Source organism: Mustelus asterias, chromosome 9 (genome assembly GCF_964213995.1).
Source record: "Mustelus asterias chromosome 9, sMusAst1.hap1.1, whole genome shotgun sequence".
Taxonomy (NCBI): Eukaryota; Metazoa; Chordata; class Chondrichthyes; order Carcharhiniformes; family Triakidae; genus Mustelus; species Mustelus asterias.
This window is the reverse complement of record NC_135809.1, coordinates 50,596,285-50,620,122: the sequence shown is the minus strand read 5'-3', so window position 1 is coordinate 50,620,122 and position 23,838 is coordinate 50,596,285. Positions and strand designations below refer to the sequence as shown.

The window sequence follows — 23,838 nt, the reverse complement described above, 5'->3', positions numbered from 1 at the left end:
CTGCCTCACAGCGCCAGGGACCCGGGTTCGATTCCTGACTCGGGTCACTGTCTGTGTGAACTTTGCACATTCTCTCTGTGTCTGTGTGGGTATCCTCCCACAATCCATAGATGGGCAGGGTAGGTTGATTGGCCATGCTAAATTGCCCCTTATTGTCAGGGAGATTAGCAGGGTAAATACGTGGGATATGGGGATAGGGCCTGGATGGATTGATTGTTGTCGGTGCAGCTTGATGGGCCAAATGGCTTCTTTCTGCACTGTAGGGTTTCTATGATTCTATGACTAGTTTAGCCATCTATCATCGGATCTGGCCAGACCACATCAAGGAACATTGGGATTTGCTTTCCTCTGTCAAACTTGTTCAATCCTCCAGAATATTACTAGAAATCAAAGATCACCCCGGCTTATTTTCTGTACTACCAACCTTCTCGTTAAAGACTTATCTCCAATAAGTGTGAATTCTTTTTCACAATGGCTAAGACCATTAATTTGCCTGCCATATACCCATCTCCCTATTCCCAAACCCACCAATCCAAGCCTTTACCAAGATCCCTCCTCGCAATGTACTAACCCTTAACTCACATCTTCCTCGAGTTTCTGTCCCTTCTCGTCCCATGCCTCTTTCAAGCTCCTTTTCCCCAAGAGACACACCTCCAGCTCTCACAATTGGTGCTAAACTACTGGCCACTCAACTTCTTTGCCTGGTCTCCATGTTAGCTGCCATTGTAGACTATTTCTCCTGCTTAGTTGTTGTACCACTTCCTTTCAAAACTCGTCTCTGCACCCCTTCTTTAATAAAATAATATCGACGTCTCCATCTTTGAAAATTATCACTTCATCCATTACACTTCATGTTTCCTCTCCAAAGCAAAAGGCATAATGCTGCAGATGCTGGAAATCTGAAATTAAAACAGAAAATGCTAGAAATACTCTGCAGATCTGGCAGCATCTGTGGAGAGAGAAACAGAATAGATGGATGGAATTTTCCATTTCGGAGACTAAGTGCAGTGGAGGGCGGGAACAGCGGCAAGTTTCCTGCTGATCAGCGGGTTGGGTTTTCACGCCCGATCTTCTGCTTGTAACTTCATTAATTATGCATGTGAGCTGCCTGCTGAATCACATGGTAGGGCAGGCAGTGCTTTGTTCACCCGCTGTCACTTGCTGCCACCATATTTAAACACCACCCCAACACAAACATTATCTTCTGCAGCCTAGCTGTGTGGATAGAAGTTCTGGAGATGGCCACAAGGAATACAAAAAGTGCACCAAGGTTTAGCCACAGCTCCCAGGAGGATTTAATTAGACCTGTCCACCAGCACTGGGTGATTCTTTTTCCAAGGAATGGATACAGGATGTCCATCAATCTCACCTCGCCGACCTGGGAGATGGTCTCGAAGGTCAATATTGTGGGCAATTGCCTGAGAAATGCCATCCAGTGCAGGAAAGGATAAATGATCCAATCTGCATTACCAGGGTAAGTCAACCTTCAGCTCACTCCAAACTCAGACCCTTACAATGGCATCATGCACTCAAAGTGTCACACAATTAGGGATCTCACACAATATTAGCGGAGCAGATGTCAGCATTGAAAGCCTATTCACCAGCATCTCATTCTGCACAAATATCATCTTCCACAGGGCTTAGCACACAGTCAGCATTCAAGCTTCCCAACCTTAGTTCCTTCTCTCTCTCTCTTACAGGCAGCAGCAGACCCAGACAGACCTGCACAGGCAACATAAGCCCAGACACCAGGTCACCAGAGGAGGATGCTGAGGAGCCATTTGAAAATAAGCCATCACAGTTTTTATTTGCAATCTCCACCAGTGCAGAGATAGGTAGTTCGAGGTTAGGCTCGGGATCACGGGCTGGGGAACGCCTCACTGACATGTCTCCACAGCATGTAGAGGCAATGACAATCCAGCTCTCTGGCACTCGGACGAATGCTGGACAACAGGCACCTGCGGTGTCTGGAAGCAGCCATGGCAAACATGCTGGAGATGTAAGGACAGGCAGTATTGGAACATCAGGCAGAGCTTTGACTGGAAGTCAACAGCCTTTAATCATTCACCCTGACTATGGGATCCATACAGCCCTGAGACTGCCTTTAATCTCTCATCCTGACTATGGGATCCACAGATCCCCCCGAGATTGCCCTTAATCTCCCATCCTGACTATAGGAGCCATACAGCCCCGAAGTTGCCTTTAATCTCTCATCTCCAACCCTGACCTCTTTGATTCAGTACAGGGACTATGACGTTCTTTCACTCAGCTCTCTGGCTCCTCAATGAATGGCCGCAAGATCCTTTCCCCTCCCCCACACCCTTGCTCTATGTATCTCTGTGCAATCTGTCCCTCTTGTGCCACACGAACCTCTGCACCCCCTACCTTTTGTACTCCAGGGTCTGTATGCTTCCCCCCCTTCATGCAAATTGAATCTAATCCTATCACTTCTGTGTCCCTGTTATGTTGTTTCGTACTGAGTTCCAGCTTCCCCACCCCAATCTCCCGTCTGCCTGCCATCGTATGCCCTGACCCACTCAAGCCCACCTCACCCTTATGTTTCTGTCACCTCCCTCTGCCAACCCTACCAAGTCCCCTTCACCCCCATGCCTCTGTCATCTCCCTGCTTCTCCCCCAGTTGCCTTGCTGGTCTCTACATATAGAGTGCAACCCTACCTGAGACTCATATTACACAATGCTGTCCTGCTGGAGCAGCATGGCAACAAGTTCCATAGAACAGCCCTTCATTCCATTGAATCCCTGCAGTGCAGAAGGAGACTATTTGGCCCATCAAGTCTGTACTGATCACAATCCCACCCAGGCCCTATTCCCGTAACCCTCATTTACACTGCTAATCCCCCTGACACTAGGGTCAATTTAGCATGGTGAATCCACCTAACCCGCACATCTTTGGACTGTGGGAGGAAACCGGAGCACCCGGAGGAAACCCACCGCAGAAACAGGGAAAATGTGCAAACTCCACACAGACAGTGACCCGAGTCCAGAATTGAACCTGTGTCCCTGGTGCTGTGAAGCAGCAGTGTTAACCACTATGCCACTGTGCCACCCACATAAACTCAGCCGGTACAGGAATTGAACCCACGCTCTTGGCATTGGTCTGCATCACCAATCAATTATCTAGCCAATTGAACTACACTGACCCCCAAAGTTGGAACAGGCTAGTTCAACACCCGAGCCCACCATACACCCCCTGCAGTGTGGACTAACACTGGCATCACTGTGGAACCAGAGCAGCGCTGTTGTTGCTATGTTTTGAATGTTGCACTTACCTTGGAGTCACAAGAAAAGTGAGAGTGGACAGCTGCATGTCACTTATATCTAGTCGTGATATAGACTTGTCTAATCTCCCGCTGGCTTAGCATGTAATTGGGAGAGGGAGTTGCATTGCTCATGGGTAATGCATGTGAATGGAGTTCCCGACATGGATCAGCGGGAATGCCAGTCCACCATCATCCCGCCATGAGGGGAATGCCGGCTGGAATCTAACCTTTGGCTTCACTCCCATCCACCATGAGGTCCACCTCAGCCGGAAGCAGAAAATTCTGCCCAGCATTTCAGTTCTGTGACCATCCATCAAAATCAATCACAGATCTTGGGCGGGATTTTCCGTGCAGCCTGTCATGTGTTTTGTGGGGTTTCCCATTGAAGGCATCCCTCGCCGCTGTGAAACCCACGGCAGGGCTGCACCATTGGCAGGACTGGAAGATCCCGCCAGCGTGAACGACTGGAAAGTTCCGGCCCTTAATTCTGTTTTGAACAATTTGTTGGCTCCCAAATCAATGCAAAATCCTTCAAGTCCATGTTTGATTCTCTCAAATCAGGTGCACTGTCCCTCCCCATTCTTGCCATCTGTGCAGCCTTGACATGGTCAACTGCACCACTTCACTCCAAAGTCGCTCACACATTGTTCAGCTCAGTGGGATTGCCTGTGTCTTTTTCCATTCTTACCTTTCAAACTCTTCCCTATCCTACTCTTAGCTGTTCAATGCTACAGCATCTCCATTAATGGCTTCTCTATGCACTTTATCTCAGTTTCTTCATTTGCTCATCAATATGTTGTACTTTGGCAACATCATCTAAAAAGATGGGTCAGGTTCCACATGTATGTGGAGGACATCCATTTCTTCCTCTCTTGACCCCTCTGCTGCCTCTGTGTTGTCAATCTCTTTATCTGACATTCAATCTTAGATGACCCAAACTTACCCCAGTTGGAAACTGGAAACATCAAAGCCATGGCCTTATGGCCACTGTTACAATATCGTTGCCATCAATTCTACAGCCTTGCTGACTACTGTCCCAGTCTAAAACAGAATGTTTGCAAGTTGTTTTTGACTTCAAGCTGAGATTCTGATCCCATAGCTTCTCCATCACAAAGACTATCTTAAAGTGACTTCTTCCATCCCTGCTTTAGCCCATCTGCCACCAAAACTCTCATCCGTGCCCTTGTCACTTTCCAGAACCAGTTCTTCTCCAATTTTTCACCCTCCATAAACTTTAGTTAACCCAAAACTCTGCTGGCTGCATCCTCTTTGCACCGAGAGTGGTTTACCCAGCATCCATGTATCCATTACTTACACATTATTTACACAGATTTTTTTACATAGAGGGTGGTGGGTGCCTGGAACTCACTGCCGGGAGAGGCAGTGGAAGTGGATACGGTAGTGGCTTTTAAGGGGCGTCTTGGCAAATACATGAATAGGATGGGAGTAGAGGGATATGGTCCCTGGAAGGGTCGGGGGTTTTAGTTAAGGCGGGCAGCATGGTCGGTGCAGGCTTGGAGGGCCGAAGGGCCTGTTCCTGTGCTGTAATTTTCTTTTTTCTTTGTTCTTTATTAATATGTTTCTGGTCCCCAAGCCTCCAATATAACATTTTCAACATTGTTTTGCAATGCATTTGTAATTTCACTCACTCTGTTGTCTTGACCCCAACAAACCACTGTTAAACTTGAATTCCTCCAACTCGAGCTACTTGTGCATTCCTCACTCTCTGGACCTTACCATTGGCTTCTGTGTCTTCAGCGATCTGGCATAAACTCTGGAATTTCCTCTCTACGCCATCCCTCTCCTCTCCTTTGAACACTCCTTAAAACACACCTCTCTGGATAAGCTTTTAAACAATCCATTCATATCTTTGGTTTACTATCTGTGAAGTGCCTTGGAACATGTTTTTCACATCAATATATTTGGCAAGTTGCTGTTTTTGTTGGATTGGATTTGTAGCTGCGACTGCTGGATGTCATACATCCCTGACAACTTTCAATCTTGTACAATAATTGAGTGTAAGGTTCTCCTCTTGCAGTAGCTGTGGCTATTTAGTGCGGGTATTTAAAGGGTACTTGTCTGGAGGATCCAGTGTGTTCAGAAAGAGTGCAATAGAAAACAAAATGCTTATGTCGTTGCTGATGAGGGGGTGTTGCAATGTTGTTATAGTGAGAAAAGTCATGATATATGCAGCTGGGACTTGAGGATTGACTTTTGCTGACTGATTGATGCCAACAATTACTCTGCCTTGAGTCTGAATTATGGCAGTCAGCATCAATCACCTTCACATCAATGTATAATATGTCCCTGGAAAACATTCTAAGTCCCCTATTAACTCCTCTTATAGCTGCTGGTTGTTAAGTTCAAATTTCTAAGTGCATTTGCTAAATCAATTGATTAAAGCTTATCTGCTATATCATAGAATCATGGAATCCCTGCATTGCAGAAGGAGGCCATTCAGTCCATCAAATCTACACCAACTCTCTGACAGAGTATCTTAACCAGGCCCTCTCCTCCGTCCTATCCCCGTAACCCCACACATTTACCATGGTTAATCCATCTAACATACACATCTTGGGACACTAAGGGGCAATTTCGCCTTGGCCAATCAACCTAACCTGCACATCTTTGGACTGTGGAAAGAAACCGGAGCACCCGGAGGAAACCTATGCAGATATGGAGAGAGGCAGACAGTCACCCAAGGCCGGAATCGAACCCGTGTTGCTGGTGGGGTGAGGCAGCAATGCTAACCACTGTGCCACCGTGCCTCCCTGTCTGTTTGTATCCTGAGCGATAGCTGTCTCTGCAGCAACAGCAGTCTGACCAACTACTTTAGGATTTGTCAGATAGATTGCACTGGTCTTTCACGTGTGTTGTGGTGAATAATTTGCTCAAGGCAGGCCACTTCAATGCAGCAGAATGAAATAAAGGGCCCAGTTTCACCTGTGAAAATAACACTGAGGTTAATAGTGTCCATCATTACTAATGTGCAAATGGCACAGCACCTACAGGAAGAAACATCCAAAAGTTCCCGCAGGAGTTGTTCACTCTGCCATTAGCTTTGTGAAAATGGAATCGTCTTGAATCACCGTTGAAATAAACTGAATGTTGCGAAGTTGCCATAATTGTGCAGTGGGTACAAACTAGACTCAACGTTGAGAGCTAAGCCTTGTCCATCCCGGTCTAAGTACAGAAATAAAACCAACCAGACAATAACTGCAGATACTGGGAATCAGAAACTGCTGGAAATACTCAGCAGGTCAGACAGCTTCCGTGGCGAACAAAACAGTGCAGGACTTTTTGGTCAGCAGGGTTTCCCGCCCCACAACCTTCCAAGGAGTTGATGGGAAACGCATCCCCATCCCAGCTGCCCCACAGGGATTTAACATTGACGGTGTTATGGTCGAATCAGAAGGAGGACATTCAGCCCATCAAGTCTGCATCGACTATAATCCCACCCAGGCCCTATCCCCATAACCCCATGCATTTACCCTAGCTAGTCTCCCTGACACTGAGGGGCAATTTAACATAACCAATCCACCCAACCCGCACAACTTTGGACTGAGCGAGGAAACCGGAGGAAACCCACGCAGACACAGGGAGAATGTGAAAACTCCGCACAGCCAGTGACCCAAGCCGGGAATCGAACCCGGGACCCTGGAGCTGTGAAGCAGCAGTGCTAACCATGCGCCACCGTGCCTAAGGCAGAAATTTCTGCCCCATCTCTAAGTTCCCACCTTAGAAAGCTGCCAGTCAATCCTATTGGTCAGCAGCTCTGTAGTCTTAGCAGCACCAAATTCGTGCGGTGGCCACAGCTGGGACTACAGGCTGTCCCAAAGAGAAGTCATAATACCAGACTTCAGGTAATTCTGGGGTATTGGCAGGGGACTGGCTAAAGGGGGTATAGGGGTTTGGGTTTGAGGGGCCAGGGGAGAAGGGTTAGAGGAGGTTTATGACTTTTGGGAGGAAGGAGGTTTCTCCAGCCCCTCTTGTCCGACATCAGCCTGCACAGTAAAAGCTAGGTTACCCATCTAGAATGGACACCCCCCCCCGCCCCCCCTCCCCCGCCATGGGTAATATAGTAGCAGGGACAGGATGAGGTATTCAAAGAGCCATTATTTAGCCACTTAAGAGCCTCAGTTATCCCAAGGGCAGGTGGGCCGACTAATACTACTACAGCCCCCCCTTAAAATGAGACACAAGTTGGGGCAGGAAGGTAGACACTATGCAGGCCACTTTCTGTATTTTATTATTCCCTCCACTGACAGGCGGGGTGTGTAATATTTCACCCAGAGTTAACAGTTTCTGAGGTAGGATCACCAACTTGAAATGTTGGCCTGGATTTGGAGCCCTTGATAAATAGCAGGCAGATCCAGATTCCAGGATTCCCAACCCCATTCCCGGGCTGACTTATTTTCAGGAGTGCCTTTAAAGGGGATGGGCTGCTTCCTGTCAGAAGTCCACATCCGACACTCCTGACCTGAGCAGTTCCATTGCGGAGATGGGTATCTTTTACTCCCCTGCAATTTTCATGGAGTTGGTTCAGATTTTCACAGTTGTGTTTCACGGCCTCTTAGAGAAGTCATAAACCTGAGTGTGAATGAGGGCAACTTTTAAAAGCTAAGTTCAAACAGTCGTGCCACCTATTCAAAGTTAATGTATTGACGTGGATAGCGAACTGGTTGGCAGACAGGAGTGGGAATAAACGGGTCCTTTTCAGAGTGGCAGGCAGTGACTAGTGGAGTACCGCAGGGTTCAGTCCTGCTATTCACAATATACATGTGGTGAACCATTGTTGGTTCCCACCAGGTAGTGCTGAGCCAGGGTCTGGCCAGTACTATGAGTCTGTATATATGTTACTTTTGGGGTTAGGGTTGGGCTGTTCTATATGTTACTGTTGGGGTTAGGGTTGGGCTGTTCTACCTGTAATATAGTTATTATGGTACATCCCAGTCGGGCTCCGCCTCCTGGGAGAGGTATAAAGGTCGCTGCTCTGTCTGGGACCCTTTAGTCTGGGATCGTGTATTATATATGGTAGCTCTATTGTTGTAGTCAATAAAAGCCTTTATTTCCCCGAGTACCTCGAGCCTCGTGAGTTATATCGCGCATCAATTTTATTGACTACAATTGAACTCTCTTGAAAAAGAAAACGACACAGAGAACATGGAGCAAATGCTTAAACCCGAACGGCTTACGTTGGACCCACGTGCGGCGGGCGCCTCGAACACCTTCGACCACTGATTGAAATGCTTTCAGGATTACCTCGAAGCCTCCGCAGCGGTCTCCACCGACGCCGACAGACTCCGGGTCCTCCACGCAAGGGTAAGCGACGCTGTATATTTAGCGATCCGTGGGGCCACCGACTACAAAGGGGCCCTCGAGCTTCTTAAGAAGCGCTACATTAAACCACCGAACGAGATGCATGCTTGATATCTCTTAGCCACTCGACGGCGGCAGCCCGGCGAAACGACGGAACAGTACGCGTACGAGCTCCTACAGCTAGCCAGGGGCTGTAACTGCAAAGCAGTGTCGGCAGACCAGAACATGAACGACCTCGCTCGAGATGCGTTTGTGGCGGGAATCGGCTCGTCTTACATCCGCCTTCGGCTGTTGGAGCAAGGTAATCTCGATCTCACTAAGTCCATAGAGCTCACTAAGTCCATATAGAACTCAAACGGGGAGTTAGAAGGGCAAAAAGAGGTCATGAGATGTTCTTGGCAGGCAGGATTAAGGAGAATCCTAAGGCATTCTATTCATACGTTAGGAACAAAAGAGTTGTCAGGGAGAAAATCGGACCTCTCAGGGACAAAGGAGGGGAATTATGCTTAGAACCCAAGGGAATAGGGGAGATCCTAAATGAATACTTTGCATCGGTATTCACGAAGGAAGGGCGTGTTAACCGGGAGTGTCTCGGAGGGAGGTGTTGACCCGTTAGAGAAAATCTCCACTACAAGAGAGGAAGTGTTAGGTTTTTTAGGGAACATTAAAACTGACAAAGCCCCAGGGCCTGATGGCATCTATCCTCGACTGCTCAGGGAGACGAGAGATGAAATTGCTGGGCCTCTGACGGAAATCTTTGTCACTTCTTTGGACACGGGTGAGGTCCCTGAGGATTGGAGGATAGCGAATGTGGTCCCGTTGTTTAAGAAGGGTAGCAGGGATAACCCAGGAAATTATAGGCCGGTGAGCTTGACGTCCGTGGTAGGGAAGTTGTTGGAGAGGATTCTTAGAGACAGGATGTATGTGCATTTAGAACGGAAGAATCTCATTAGTGACAGACAGCATGGTTTTGTAAGAGGGAGGTCGTGCCTTACAAATTTGGTGGAGTTTTTTGAGGACGTGACAAAAACGGTTGATGAAGGAAGGGCCGTGGATGTCGTCTATATGGATTTCAGTAAGGCATTTGACAAAGTCCCACATGGCAGGTTGGTTAAGAAGGTTAAGGCTCATGGGATACAAGGAGAAGTGGCTAGATGGGTGGAGAACTGGCTTGGCCATGGGAGACAGAGGGTAGTGGTCGAAGGGTCTTTTTCCGGCTGGAGGTCTGTGACCAGTGGTGTTCCGCAGGGCTCTGTACTGGGACCTCTGCTATTTGTGATATATATAAATGATTTGGAAGAAGGTGTAACTGGTGTAATCAGCAAGTTTGCGGATGACACGAAGATGGCTGGACTTGCAGATAGCGAAGAGCATTGTCGGGCAATACAGCAGGATATAGATAGGCTGGAAAATTGGGCGGAGAGGTGGCAGATGGAATTTAATCCGGATAAATGCGAAGTGATGCATTTTGGAAGAAATAATGTAGGGAGGAGTTATACAATAAATGGCAGAGTCATCAGGAGTATAGAAACACAGAGGGACCTAGGTGTGCAAGTCCACAAATCCTTGAAGGTGGCAACACAGGTGGAGAAGGTGGTGAAGAAGGCATATGGTATGCTTGCCTTTATAGGACGGGGTATAGAGTATAAAAGCTGGAGTCTGATGATGCAGCTGTATAGAACGCTGGTTAGGCCACATTTGGAGTACTGCGTCCAATTCTGGTCGCCGCACTACCAGAAGGACGTGGAGGCGTTAGAGAGAGTGCAGAGAAGGTTTACCAGGATGTTGCCTGGTATGGAGGGTCTTAGCTATGAGGAGAGATTGGGTAGACTGGGGTTGTTCTCCTTGGAAAGACGGAGAATGAGGGGAGATCTAATAGAGGTGTACAAGATTATGAAGGGTATAGATAGGGTGAACGGTGGGAAGCTTTTTCCCAGGTCGGAGGTGACGATCACGAGGGGTCACGGGCTCAAGCTGAGAGGGGCGAAGTATAACTCAGATATCAGAGGGACGTTTTTTACACAGAGGGTGGTGGGGTCCTGGAATGCGCTGCCAAGTAGGGTGGTGGAGGCAGGCACGCTGACATCGTTTAAGACTTACCTGGATAGTCACATGAGCAGCCTGGGAATGGAGGGATACAAACGATTGGTCTAGTTGGACCAAGGAGCGGCACAGGCTTGGAGGGCCGAAGGGCCTGTTTCCTGTGCTGTACTGTTCTTTGTTCTTTGTTGTTCTTTGGATGCGCTAGAAACGGCCTCCAAAAGTCTGGCGATGTACCCCGACGACCACGTGGAGACAGCGTGGCAGGGGCAGTCACAGACCCCACTTCATTCAGCGGGACCGAAAAACTGCGTGATTGCGTTCCCACCCTCGGGCCTGACGATGGCAGCAGCTCCAGGCGGCCCGCGGTGTTACTTCTGTGGGGGAGTGAAGCACCCTCGGCAGCGATGTCCCGCTAAAGCGGTGTTGTGCTCCGCCTGCGGCAAGAAGGGGCATTATTCGAAGGTATGCCGATCCAAACTTCCATCCAGGAACAGCAGTGCGGCGTGTGACTCCCCGGAGCCGGTTTCCTCGTCGTCGGCATCGTCAAGGGCTTCTTCCATGTGCGAGGCCAGGACGTCGCCATTCCAGACGACGGAGCCGCAAGAGACGCGCGACCACCAGGAACTGCTGGTTTTGGCGCCATCGCCCACGTGCGACCTATGGGGGCAGCCATTTTGGTCGGCACCGACCGCGAATGACCAGCAGGGGTCGTCATCATCCATCTCAGCTGCCTGCAGTGGCGCACACGAACCAACGGTGGTGTCGATCATCCTGGACCAGGCAAAGCCTCACAGACTCGACAAGTCCATGATGGACATACAGGTAAACAAACGCACGATTTATTGTCTGTTTGACAGCGGGAGCACGGAGAGCTTCATTCACCCAGATGCCGTGAAGCAGTGTGGCCTCCGGATTCAGCCTGTCAAGCAGACAATTTCGATGGCGTCAAGGTCCCAATCTGTCACCATGCTAGGGAGTTGCGTGGTAAATCTGACGGTGCATGGCACGGTTTACGAGAGCTTCAAGCTCCTGGTGTTACCGCACCTTTTCGCGCCAATACTCCTAGGACTAAATTTCATGGTCCACTTGAAGAGTGTAACCCTACAGTACGGTGGGCCACTCCCTCCGCTTTCAGTGGGAGACTCGCAGCCTCTAAATTGCCCAACGCGCTCCATCTGTAGCCTCTCGACGCTTAAAATTACCACACCCTCTTTATTCCAGAATCTCGTGCCAGGCTGCAAGCCCATCGCGACTAAGAGCAGGCGTTACAGCGCTGAGGATCGGATCTTCATTCGATCTGAGGTTCAGCGGCTCCTCAAGGAAGGGATCATATAACCTAGCGCTAGTCCTTGGAGAGCGCAGGTCGTGGTGGTCAAGAGTGGGAACAAACCCCGGATGGTCATAGACTATAGTCAGACCATTAACAGATACACGCAGCTGGATGCGTATCCCCTCCCGCGCATATCTGACATGGTCAACCAGATTGCGCAGTACCGGGTGTTCTCCACCATCGACCTAAAGTCTGCTTACCACCAGCTCCCCATTCGCCCAGAGGACCGACAATACATGGCTTTTGAGGCGGATGGTCGCTTGTACCATTTTCTAAGGGTTCCTTTTGGTATCACGAATGGGGTCTCAGTCTTCCAGCGTGCTATGGACCGAATGGTGGACCATAACGGACTGCGGGCTACCTTCCCGTACCTGGATAACGTCACCATCTGCGGCCATGACCAGCAGGACCACGATGCCAACCTTCTTAGATTCCTACGCACTGCATCTCGCCTGAATCTGACCTACAACAGGGAGAAGTGTGTATTTCGCATGCGCTGCCTAGCTATCCTCGGATACGTGGTGGAAAACGGGGTCATTGGCCCTGATCCAGACCGTATGCGTCCCCGCCTCGAACTTCCCCTGCCCACTAGCGTAAAAGCACTGAGAAGATGCTTAGGCTTCTTCTCTTACTACGCACAGTGGGTTCCCAATTACGCGGACAAAGCCCGTCCGCTCATCAAGTCTACCTCTTTTCCCCTAGCACCAGAGGCTCGTTTGGCCTTTGAAAAACTAAAAGCCGACATCGCGAAAGCCACGATGCACGCTATCGATGAGTCCATCCCCTTCCAGGTGGAGAGTGATGCATCGGATTTCGCCCTGGCCGCCAGGCGGGCAGGCCCGTCGCCTTTTTCTCTCGCACCCTCCAAGGCCCCGAAATTCGACACTTAGCGGTGGAAAAGGAGGCCCAGGCCATTGTGGAGGCCGTCCGGCATTGGCGCCATTACTTGGCGGGAAAACGGTTCGCCCTGCTCACGGACCAGCGGTCCGTGGCGTTCATGTTCAATAACACGTTACAGGGCAAGATGAAGAACGATAAGATCTTGAGGTGGAGAATTGAACTCTCCACCTATAATTACGACATCATGTATCGTCCAGGGAAACTCAACGAGCCCTCGGATGCCCTGTTGCGTGGAACATGCGCTAGTATGCAGGAGAATCGATTGCAGGCTCTCCACAATGACCTTTGCCATCCGGGGGTCACTCGGCTCTTCCACTTCATAAAAGCCCGGAATCTACCCTACTCGGTGGAGGATGTCAGGTCTATAACCCGAAGCTGCCGGGTATGCGCGGAATGCAAACCGCACTTCTACCGACCTGACAGGGCACAACTCGTTAAAACCACTCGTCCATTCGAAAGACTGAGTGTAGATTTTAAGGGCCCCCTTCCCTCGACAGATCGGAACGTGTACTTCCTCAATGTGGTTGATGAGTACTCACGATTCCCCTTTGTCATTCCTTGTTCCGATCTGACCGCTGCCACGGTTATCAAGGCATTTCGTGATCTTTTCACCCTGTTCGGGTACCCCTGTTACATCCATAGCGATAGGGGCTCGTCGTTCATGAGCAATGACTTGAGGCAATTCCTGCTCTCATACGGAATTGCCTCTAGTAGAACCACAAGCTACAACCCTAGGGGTAACGGGCAGGTTGAACGTGAGAATGCTACAGTCTGGAAGGCTGTCTTACTGGCGTTGAAGTCTAAAGGCCTTCCAGTCTCCCGTTGGCAAGAGGTGCTCCCTGATGCGCTCCACTCCATACGCTCACTCCTGTGTACGGCAACCAACGCTACTCCCCATGAGAGACTGTTTTCATTCCCTCGGAAGTCTTCCTCTGGGACCTCATTACCGTCTTGGTTGACGTACTCAGGACCTGTCCTCCTGCGGCGACATGTTAGGACCCGCAAGTCCGACCCTTTGGTTGAACAGGTCCATCTCCTCCACGCCAACCCTCAGTATGCCTATGTGGCATACCCCGACGGGCAAGAGGACACGGTCTCAATTCGAGACCTGGCGCCAGCAGGGGGCTTGGAAACCCCTGTCGCTCCCATACCTCCTGTTAGAGACCCCCCAACTATTGTTTCCCCTCCTGACACAGCGCGGGCAGCATCGGGACCATCACTTAACCCTTTTACTCCCGTGTACAGCTTGCCTGAGTCCAGGAGATGGTCGCCACTTCAAGGCGTGCCCGAGTTCAGCGGATTGTCACCACCTCGGGGTCTACCGGCCCATGAGACATTGGAGGAGCCGTTGGACACCGCCTTGGGGAGAACGCCACCGCGAGTGCCTACACCGGTGTCATCGCCGGTGTTGAGGAGGTCACAACGACGGTGCGGTCCCCCAGACCATCTGAACTTATAGACTGATGAACAATTGTTCTGTGTTTTGTACCCCGCCGGCCTTTGTTTTCAAAGGAGGGGTGAATGTGGTGAACCATTGTTGGTTCCCACCGGGTAGTGCTGAGCCAGGGTCTGGCCAGTACTATGAGTCTGTATATATGTTACTGTTGGGGTTAGGGTTGGGTTGTTCTACATGTTACTGTTGGGGTTAGGGTTGGGCTGTTCTACCTGTAATATAGTTATTACGGTACATCCCAGTCGGGCTCCGCCTCCTGGGAGAGGTATAAAGGTCACTGCTGTGTCTGGGACCCTTTAGTCTGGGATCGTGTATTATATATGGTAGCTCTATTGTTGTAGTCAATAAAAGCCTTTATTGCCCCGAGTACCTCTAACCTCGTGAGTTATATCGCGCATCAATACATTAATGAGTTGGATGAAGGAATTGAATGCAAGACCTCCAAATTTGCAGACAACACTAAGCTGGGGGGTGCAGTTGTGCTAGGAGGAGGATACTAAGAGGCTGTAGGGTGACTTGGACAGGCTGGCCGAGTGGGCAAATACTTGGCAAATGCAATATAATGTGGATAAATGTGAGGCTATCCACTTTGGTGGCAAAAACAGGAAGGAAAGTTATTATCTGAATGGTGGCAGTTTAGGAAAATGGGAAGTGCAACCTGACCTGGATGCCATAGTGGAACAGTCGCTGAAGGTTGGCATACAGGTACAGCAGGTGATGAGGAAAGCTAATGGCACGCTGGCCTTCATAGCAAGAGGATTTGAGTACAGGAGTAAAGATGTCTTGCTGCAATTATACAGCACCTTGGTGAGGCCACGCCTTGAATATTGTGTGCAGTTTTGATCTCCTAGTCTGAGAAAGCACATTCTTTCTATTGAGGGAGTCCAGCGAGGGTTCACCAGACTGAATACTGGAATGGCAGGACTGAAATTTGAAGAGAGACTGGATTGACTGGGCTTGTACTCACTGTAATTTAGAAGAATGAGAGGGGATCTCATAGAAACATATAAAATCCTGATGGGACTGGACAGGCTAGATATAGGAAGAATGTTCCCGAGGTTGGAGAAGTGCAGAACTAGGGGTCACAGTCTAAGAATAAGGGGTAAGCCATTCAGGACTGAGATGAGGAAGAACTTCTTCACTCAGAGTTGTGAACCTGTGGAATTCTCTCACACAGAAAGCTGTTGGGGCCAATTCATTAAATATGTTCAAGAGGGAGCTGGACGTGGCCCATGCAGCTAAAGGGATCAAATGGAGAGAAAGTGGGAGTGGGATACTAAAAGTGCATGATCAGCCATGATCATATTGGAAGGTGGTGCAGGCTCGAAGGGCCGAATGGCCTACTCCTGCTCCTATTTTCTATGTTTCTATGTTTATTGTCCCTGCCCTGTATTCATCCCCCTCAGACACTTCATGTTCTCTATTCCAGGATTTTGGCCATCAATCCACCCCCTCAGGCTCCTCATGCCCCCTAGCCAGGCCCTGCTGTTCCCCTGGCACCTCAGACCCCTTGTGCCCTCTACCCCAGGCTTTGGTACTTACATACCCATTGACACACTGTGCGCTTTCTAGAACCAATGAACATCAAAGTGTAAAATGGGATGTACAAAAAAAAGCTTAAAAAATGTAATCCATTTATAAATTTCTTCTATGAATATAAAGTTTGGATGGCAAGCTAATAAAAGAGTAATGATCCAGACCTCTTTGAAGTTTCAAACATTAGAAATCGCTAGATTTATGTTAACAAACAATATGAAATTGATGACAGAGATCAGAGAGCCTGAGCAGTCGATCAAACAACGTTTCCTCTGGGGAGCAGGTGTTCTGTTATTCAGTAGATTCTTTGGCTCTAAGCTAAGCATAGACAATGACACTTGGCTGAGATAGTGAGAGAAATGCTATGTGCAGATTGTCTGTCAGATCACTTGCATTCTAGCAGTGACTACACTTCATAAGAACATAAGAACCAGGAGTAGGAGGAGGCAATTCAGCCCCTCCAGCCGGCTCTGCCAGTCAATACTATCATGGCTGATCGTGTCTTGGCCTCAACTCCATTTTCCTGCCCATTCTCCATAACCCTTCAACTCATTATTATCTCCTTAAATTTACTCGATGTCCTGGCATCCACCTCAGTCTGGGGTAGTGAATTCAATAGATTCATGATCCTTTGAGATAAATAGTTTCTCCTCATCTGTGTTTTAAATCTGCTACCCCTTATCCTAAAACTATGACCTCTAGTTCTAGATTGTCCCACCAGAGGAAGCACCTGATCTACATCTGTTTTGTCAATACCTTTTATCACCCTTTATCCCTCTCCTCTCATTCTTCTAAACTCTAGAGAGTATAGACCTAAATTGCTCAATTTCTCTTCATAAAACAAACTCCTCATCTCTGGAATCAATCTAGTGATCCTCCTTTGTACTTCCTCTAATGCCACACCATCCTTCCTCAAATAATGGGACCGAAACTGGACACAGTTCTCCAGATGCAGTCTCACCAATGCCTCGACTAGTTGCAGCAACACTTCCTTACTTTTATACTCTATTCCTTTAGGAATATATGCCAAAATTCCATTTGCTTTCTTTATTACCTGCTGTACCTGAATACCAGTTTTCTGCGACTCATGCACGAGAACACCCAGATCTTTCCGCACCAAAGCATCCCGAAATCTCTCTCCATTTAGATAATAAATTGCCTTTCCATTTTTTAGACCAAAATGGATATCCTCACACTTATCCACATTTAACTCCACCTGCCCCATTTTGGCCCATTCACCTAAACTACCTGCACCCTTTTGTAAATTTCCTATTTCCTCATTGCAACTTACTATCTCACCTATTTTAGGGTCACCTGCAAATATGGCTATCATACTTTCTATCCCTGTATCCAAGTCAACTTCAAAAGAACCTAATTAACTGTGAAATGCTTTGGAATGTTATGATACGAATTCTATTTTGTTTAATGAGCTTCTGAACCCATATCCTCTCCATCACCAAGACAGCTTATTTATCCTCCACGTAATATTTATCTCCATCCCTGTCTCAGCTCACCTTGTGCTGAAATGTAGCTCCAGACTCGACTATTCAAATGCTCTCCTGGTTGGTCTCCTACCTTGTACCTCTGTAAACTGGAGCACTTTCAAGTTCTGTTTACCATATCCTAATTCAGGTCAGCCAATTCAGCCAAGGTGTCTGTGCTCATTGGTTAACGAAAGCTCCCAGACCAACAAAACCTGATTTAAAAGTGTCATCCCCTTTTTAAAAATCTTTGAATCGCCACAGCCTCCCCTATCTTTGGAATCTTCTCCAGCTGCTGCAACCCTCTGGGATCTCTACATTTCTCCAGTTCTGGTGTTTTGCTTATCCCCGATTTTACTCACTTCACCATTTTTGGCCATACTTTCAGCTCCTAAGCTCTAGAATGTTCTGAGCCTCTCCACCTCACTGAGGGAGAATTTAGCTTGGCCAATGGCTAACCAGCATGTCTTTCGGATTGAGAGAGGAAATCAGAGCACGAGGGGGAAACCCATGCAGACATGGGGACAACATGTAGACTCCACGCAGACAGTGACCCAAGCCAGAAATCAAACCTGGGTCCCTGGTGTTGTGAGGCAGCAATGCTAACCACTGCCATCGTGTGACAGGAGAATCATTTCAAAATAGGAGCAACAGTATAGTTATATTTAATATAGGTATAAAGACATGTTTATGTAGAGTGAAGGATGCAGAACTGGAAACAAAGGCAAGCTCGGTGGGATAAGGGGAAAGCTGGCAAAAATAAACTGAACTAAATGGTTAGTAAACAGGTCAAATGTGCGTGAGTAGAATATAAAATAAAGATTTAAGATGAAAAGGATGTAACAAAGAATTGAGTTCGAGAAGATAAAACTTAAGAAGAAGCATCTGGTAAATTTGGGATAACAATAGTAGGAATAATCATGAGGAATATGGAAATTGCAATGGGGATGTGAAAAGGAAGATTAGAAGCGTTAAAAGGGAATATGAGAAAGGCTAGCCAATCATATAAAAGGAATTAGTTAAAAACTTTTTATGAGCTTATAGAAAGTAAAAGCCTACTTAAATTAAATATAGGGCTGTTCAGGAGTGATGGTGTGGGTCTAATTGTGGAAGTTGAAGGTATAACAAGGTTATTAAGTTAACATTTTTTTTATTGGCATTTACAAATGATCTTCAAAGTGAGAAAGTAGATGCAGTGTGGGAGAATGTGAATGTTGGAGATATGTGTGGCAAAGGAATTGGTTCTGAAAAGATTAGCAGAACTCAAGCTGGATAATCCACTAGTCCAGACTGTTGAAAGGGGTCAGGGAGAAGATGGCAGAGCTTCTGGCCTCGAATTTTCAATCCTCCTTAACTTGCGGAGAATAGCCAGTAGAACATCTCTTTTCGAGAAGGATATATGGATGTAATTATATACCAGTAAATCTAACATTAGTTGCAAGCAAAATTTTATCATCTACAACTCAAGGAACAGGTTGCGCAGTTAGAAATCTATGCGATTGTAATGATGCATGTTCGTAGGTTCCTTTTGAAACACTAAAGGTATTTATTAATGAAGAAAACTGCACAGAGGCCAGCAACCCACCGGCTGCCCTTGAGCAGCCCACTGCCCCAGTCCCTACATGTCTTCTACATGTCTTCTGCCTATGAGAGGACTCCACCCTCTGGGGTGATTACCCTTCATGTCCCAATTGGTCCCTCAAGCCAGGTGACCCTCTTCTACTGTGTTGCCCTTAAAGGGCCAATCACCACAGCGTTAATTAAGAACAGTAACATTGGAAGTATTATGGCTATGCTACACTTTTGAAGAATTGGATGAATAAAGGGATGCAATTGTTGTAGTGTATATGGATCTTCTCACAAGAAGTTTGTGAGAAAATAATCTGGTTTATAGAATATGAAGAAGCATAGTAAGATAGTTAGAATATCGGTTGGCAAAGGGGAAACAAAGATTTAGAATAAATAGGTGTTGTTTGGAATGAAAATTGGAGGCGATGCACTTCAGAAACCATCAGTCACTTCACTCACTTGTTTTGTGCAAACAGTTCAAAATAATCCTGTTTTTCACAAACTATATACCCATACAGTTCTAATAGAGTAAAAACATTCACTCATTTGTACTTAGATCTTTTGTTTTGAACAATAATGCAGCAGATACATTGACTGGGATTTTCCACTCCTGATCATGCTGAGCAGGTTTAGCACAAGTGGAAAATATTGTGAGGTCTTAGATGTGTCAACCCACTCAACATGGGGAATGTCATTATAAACATTAGCATATCAATATTGGGCTCTTTTGCCAGGAACATACCTCACATCAAACTGAACCTCCAAGACGCTGCAATATCAGAACGATGCGGTGTACAACTTGTTTCAAAAGGCGTGTACCTGGCGAGCAGCGCTCCGAGGGGACCTTGGAGGTGAGCGCAGTCAAGCTGATACGCTGCCTGTTCAGGGGAAGGAGTGGGCCACGGGCAACTCTGCACATCAGCTTCTTCGAGGCTGCCTTCTGGTGCCGGGGCACAGCTTTCTTTGAAGGGCTGGATAGACACAAGGGAAGGGAAGCCTGGCACATGGACTTCAGTGCAGCTGGTGTGGTTGTGGTGGTGACAGGCACAGGGTGTCAGTACGGCCTAAAGATTCCACACAATCATGGGGGGGGGTGGGGGGTGCTTACGCAGGCTGGATGTAGACAAGGGCAAGGCTAACAATAAAACACATTAATGATCAGTACTCCATTGCAGCTGAGCCTATTTTGCTTGAGTTCAATTGACATTCTTGGAGTCAGACTAATTATACAATTATGCCCATTTAAACAGCACTGAGGTGTGAGAGTGCCAACAATTGGTGCTCAGCATTTAACCCTTGGTGCACAGACTTCCAAATTTAATGACTGCTATGGTATGGCAGTGTCATTGCCCGACTGGACAAATGACAAAATCCCCTTAGAAAAGTAGCCATGGCACACTGCCTGAGGATAGCGCTCCTAATTCTTTGCTCAATACAGAAGTGCCTATTGTAAAGTGACCCTGATGGGCCAAACTGAGCACAAAGCCTTGAGGTGAATGTGAGGACAATGTCTTAACCTGAGATGAGAGCTCAGGAGGCAGTAGAATTGCCAAGCCAGTCCCCATTCGGACATGTGGTATGGGGTTGGAATGCTGTGGGGTCTTGCCTGACCAACATGTGAACTAAGGACCTGGCATCAATGTTGTGGACTGGACATGAGTCAATGGGCTTTGATAGGCAGCTGCAGATGCTGAATGGACAAAGAGTGGTTCATGGCAGACACATGCTGAGTGCCTAATCTCTCTCTTTGATTCTGTAGTGAGGAGACTGTCAGGAACATGGAGCCTGGTGGCTTGCTGTCTGCCTTCCCTCTTATAGGCAAGGCGAGTCGAGGTCCTGGCTCACGGACCCCCTTGGCTGCTTCTCAGATGTGCCTGCGAAAGAAAGGAGAGCTCAGTAGCGGCTGAGAAACAAAAAACATGGTTGTCTGATGGATGTTGCAGTGCTGGATCTTCAGTTGGTTTGTCACACGTGATGTTACCATTAGCATTGGAGCAGACAATGTCCTCCCCAGCCAGCTGGATGGCTTTGTCCATGAGGTTCTGGCACCCCTCCACCCATCTGGGATCTCTCCCAGTTTGTCTTGCATGAAGACAGATGGAGGGAGTGTAAGTAGGACATGTGCCAAGGCAGATGATAAGGATGCCTGGCATGATTGGATGGTGAGTGGGACCAGGGAGGTGATGTGGGCAAGATGCATAGGGCAGATGAAGATGTGTGAAGGAATGTTAGTGGTGGTGTCCCTTGAGTTGGCAGTGAGTGAGATCCCTGTGGCTTAGTGATGGGTGTGTGAGTTGAGAATGATGAGAGAGTGACTTACCTTGGCAGAACAGAGCAGACCATTCATCTTTTTGTGGCACTGAAAGGCTGTCCTCACCAGCAGGGTGCTTGCACTGCCACTGCTTCTCAAGCTGGATTGGTGACCTTGGACTCCCAGGGCATGGGAATAGAACATTATTTAGGCCTCCACTGTATCCAGCAGGTGTTTGAGGGAGGCACTGGTGAAATTCAGTGCTGTATGCTACCTAAGTTTGGCAAGTCGTGACTTCCCAGTGTTTTCTGAAGTCTATTAACAGTGTGCAGGGACTGTCTTTAAGCATGGCACCTAGATCATTGTAGCACTGAGGTGATGGGGGGGGGGGGGGGGCACCTGCCAATGATACAAAGTGGAACCCTTCCCTGTTAGTTTTACTAAGTGCCACACAATATGGTAGAAAAAGCAACCATTTCCATCGGCGGGTTAAACGCCGCTTTCTCCAGCCCAAAATCAGACTTTGTCGATGATTCCGCCTGCTGACTTCACCTTGCCCGGGATTCTACGGTGGGTACCGTCGCACAGAATGTGCAGGCCAGACAAAAGTTCATTGATTTTTAGCAGAACTGGATGATCTTGATGGGGAGCAGGGTGTGGAAAATCCCACTGTAATAACTCCATGGAGGCGTAAGTCCCGTCACCAAGTTACTTTATTTACACCATACATCTGTACACAGCCAGCTCTCCAGTTGCTCCCTACTGAATGCAGGCTGGGAGACTGACACACCTGCTTTAAATAGGGCACATGAGGCTCCCCGATTTAACCATCAATTAAAACTCATCAGGTGTTTCATACTTTCGCAAGCCAACCTCATTCGCCTGGCTGAAGTCATCACACCCACCCCTTATAAACTCTCACATATCATATAACGCTCGAGGGAAGGCAATTTCTGAAATGAAGAAAGTGAACTTATTTAATTAACCGGACACCACAAGAGGAAGCCATAAATCCAAGTGTAATAATTAAAAAATACTCAAAGGGTCTACCACACGCATTTTAAGCAGCATAAACTTTCTTTAACACATGGAACAATAGAGCTGCATTTTTGCAGGTAAAATGTGCAGTACAGTTTAAGCTGCAGAACTGATGACACCGAAAGGAGAGGATTTGAGAAATTCCTTAATCAAGAAATTGCTCTGAACATTTTCCCAAGAGCTTCATTTTAATCAGAGTTAAAATTATTTCAATTGAGACCATCAAGTCCATTCACAATATATATGATTCTCTCGGGCTGGATTGACAAGGGAAGATGGATCGGTTCTCTTTGTCTGATAATACTATGATTTTCTAAGTGAATTGTTAAAACTTTCTTAATAATAAATTATTGCTTAAAAAAGAGATATGCTGTTGAAGCTTTTTGCCTTGCAATCACCAGGACATGTGTAAGACTACCAAATTTCAAAGGGAGCAACAATTTTGCTGCATGGCTATATGAATACACTAACAACCAATTTAAGATGATTCAGTTGGGCTCACAATGTGACTAACTTATGCGTATAAGAGGCTACATATATTCATGTGCAGGGACCTGTCCTTTGCAAGCAAAAGGAATATGTCCAGGTATTTTGTGTTTTTAATTAAACAAAAGCATGGGGGACAAGTTCCCTTGGGCATTCTCCATAGCGATGTCCCAAACAATCAGAGTGCACTCATCAACATTTTCTCATGCAGTATACTGTTGTTCCCTTTGAAATTTGGCAGTTTTGCATCTGTCCTGTGGAGAGCATGAAGAAAAGTTTTGACAGCATGTTTCTTTTTTCAATAAATGATATATTCCAAGTTTCCCTGAAGGCTGATAACAGGCCAATTAGCCTGTAGTTTCTTGTTTTCTCTCTTCCTCCTTTCTTGAACAGCAATGTTACATTTGCTAACTTCCTAAATCCTGGGAACATTCTGGAATTAAGGGAATTTTGGAAAATCACAGCCAATGCATCCACTACTTATGCAGCTGTCTCTTCTAGAACCAGAGGTTGTGAGCCATCAAGCTCCAGGGATTTGTTGTTTTTTTAACCTGTTAAGCTTCTCCAATACCTTTTCTCTGCTGATATTAATTTCTCTACATTTTGCACTCTTATTAGCCCCTTAGTTATCCTCCATTTCTGTTATGTAATTCATGTCTTCCACTGTGAAGACAATCACAAAATATTGGTTCAATATCTCTCCTTTTTCCCCATTCTCCATGATCGTTTCTCCTGTCTTTGCTTCTGAGGAATCAACATTTACTTTCATTCATAGGATGTGGACATTGCTAGCTGGGGCCAGGATTTATTGCCCATCCCTATTGCCCTTAAACTAAATGGCTTGCTAGGCCATTTCAGAGGATATTTAAGAGTCAACCACATTGAAGTGGATCTGGAGTCACATGTAGGCCAGACCAGGGAAGGACAGCAAGTTTCCTTCCCTAAAGGACATTGCTATCCTCCTATTTATATACTTTTAAAAGTGCTATCTGGTTTAGTATTCCCATTTACTGCTGTATTACTTTAAATGTTTCCTACTGCTTATTTAGTGTCATACATTTTAGCCAGCTTCATCCTCCTATCTATGTACATGGGTTTGCTTAAGCTTATGATTCTGGTTTTGGACTCAATAATTTCACTCTCAAACTCAA

The 23,838-nt window shown here is 47.2% G+C and overlaps 1 protein-coding gene across 1 annotated transcript in view; it reads left to right on the top strand.

Moving 5' to 3' along the window:
- The window catches only part of LOC144499224 (metabotropic glutamate receptor 8-like), a 472,228-nt gene extending 451,409 nt beyond the window's left edge, over nucleotides 1-20,819 (top strand). The window contains exon 11 of the mRNA XM_078221343.1: nucleotides 20,672-20,819. Within this exon, the coding sequence (XP_078077469.1) occupies nucleotides 20,672-20,819 (148 nt within the window). The remainder of the gene's footprint in view (nucleotides 1-20,671) is intronic.
- Nucleotides 20,820-23,838: the final 3,019 nt, after the last annotated feature.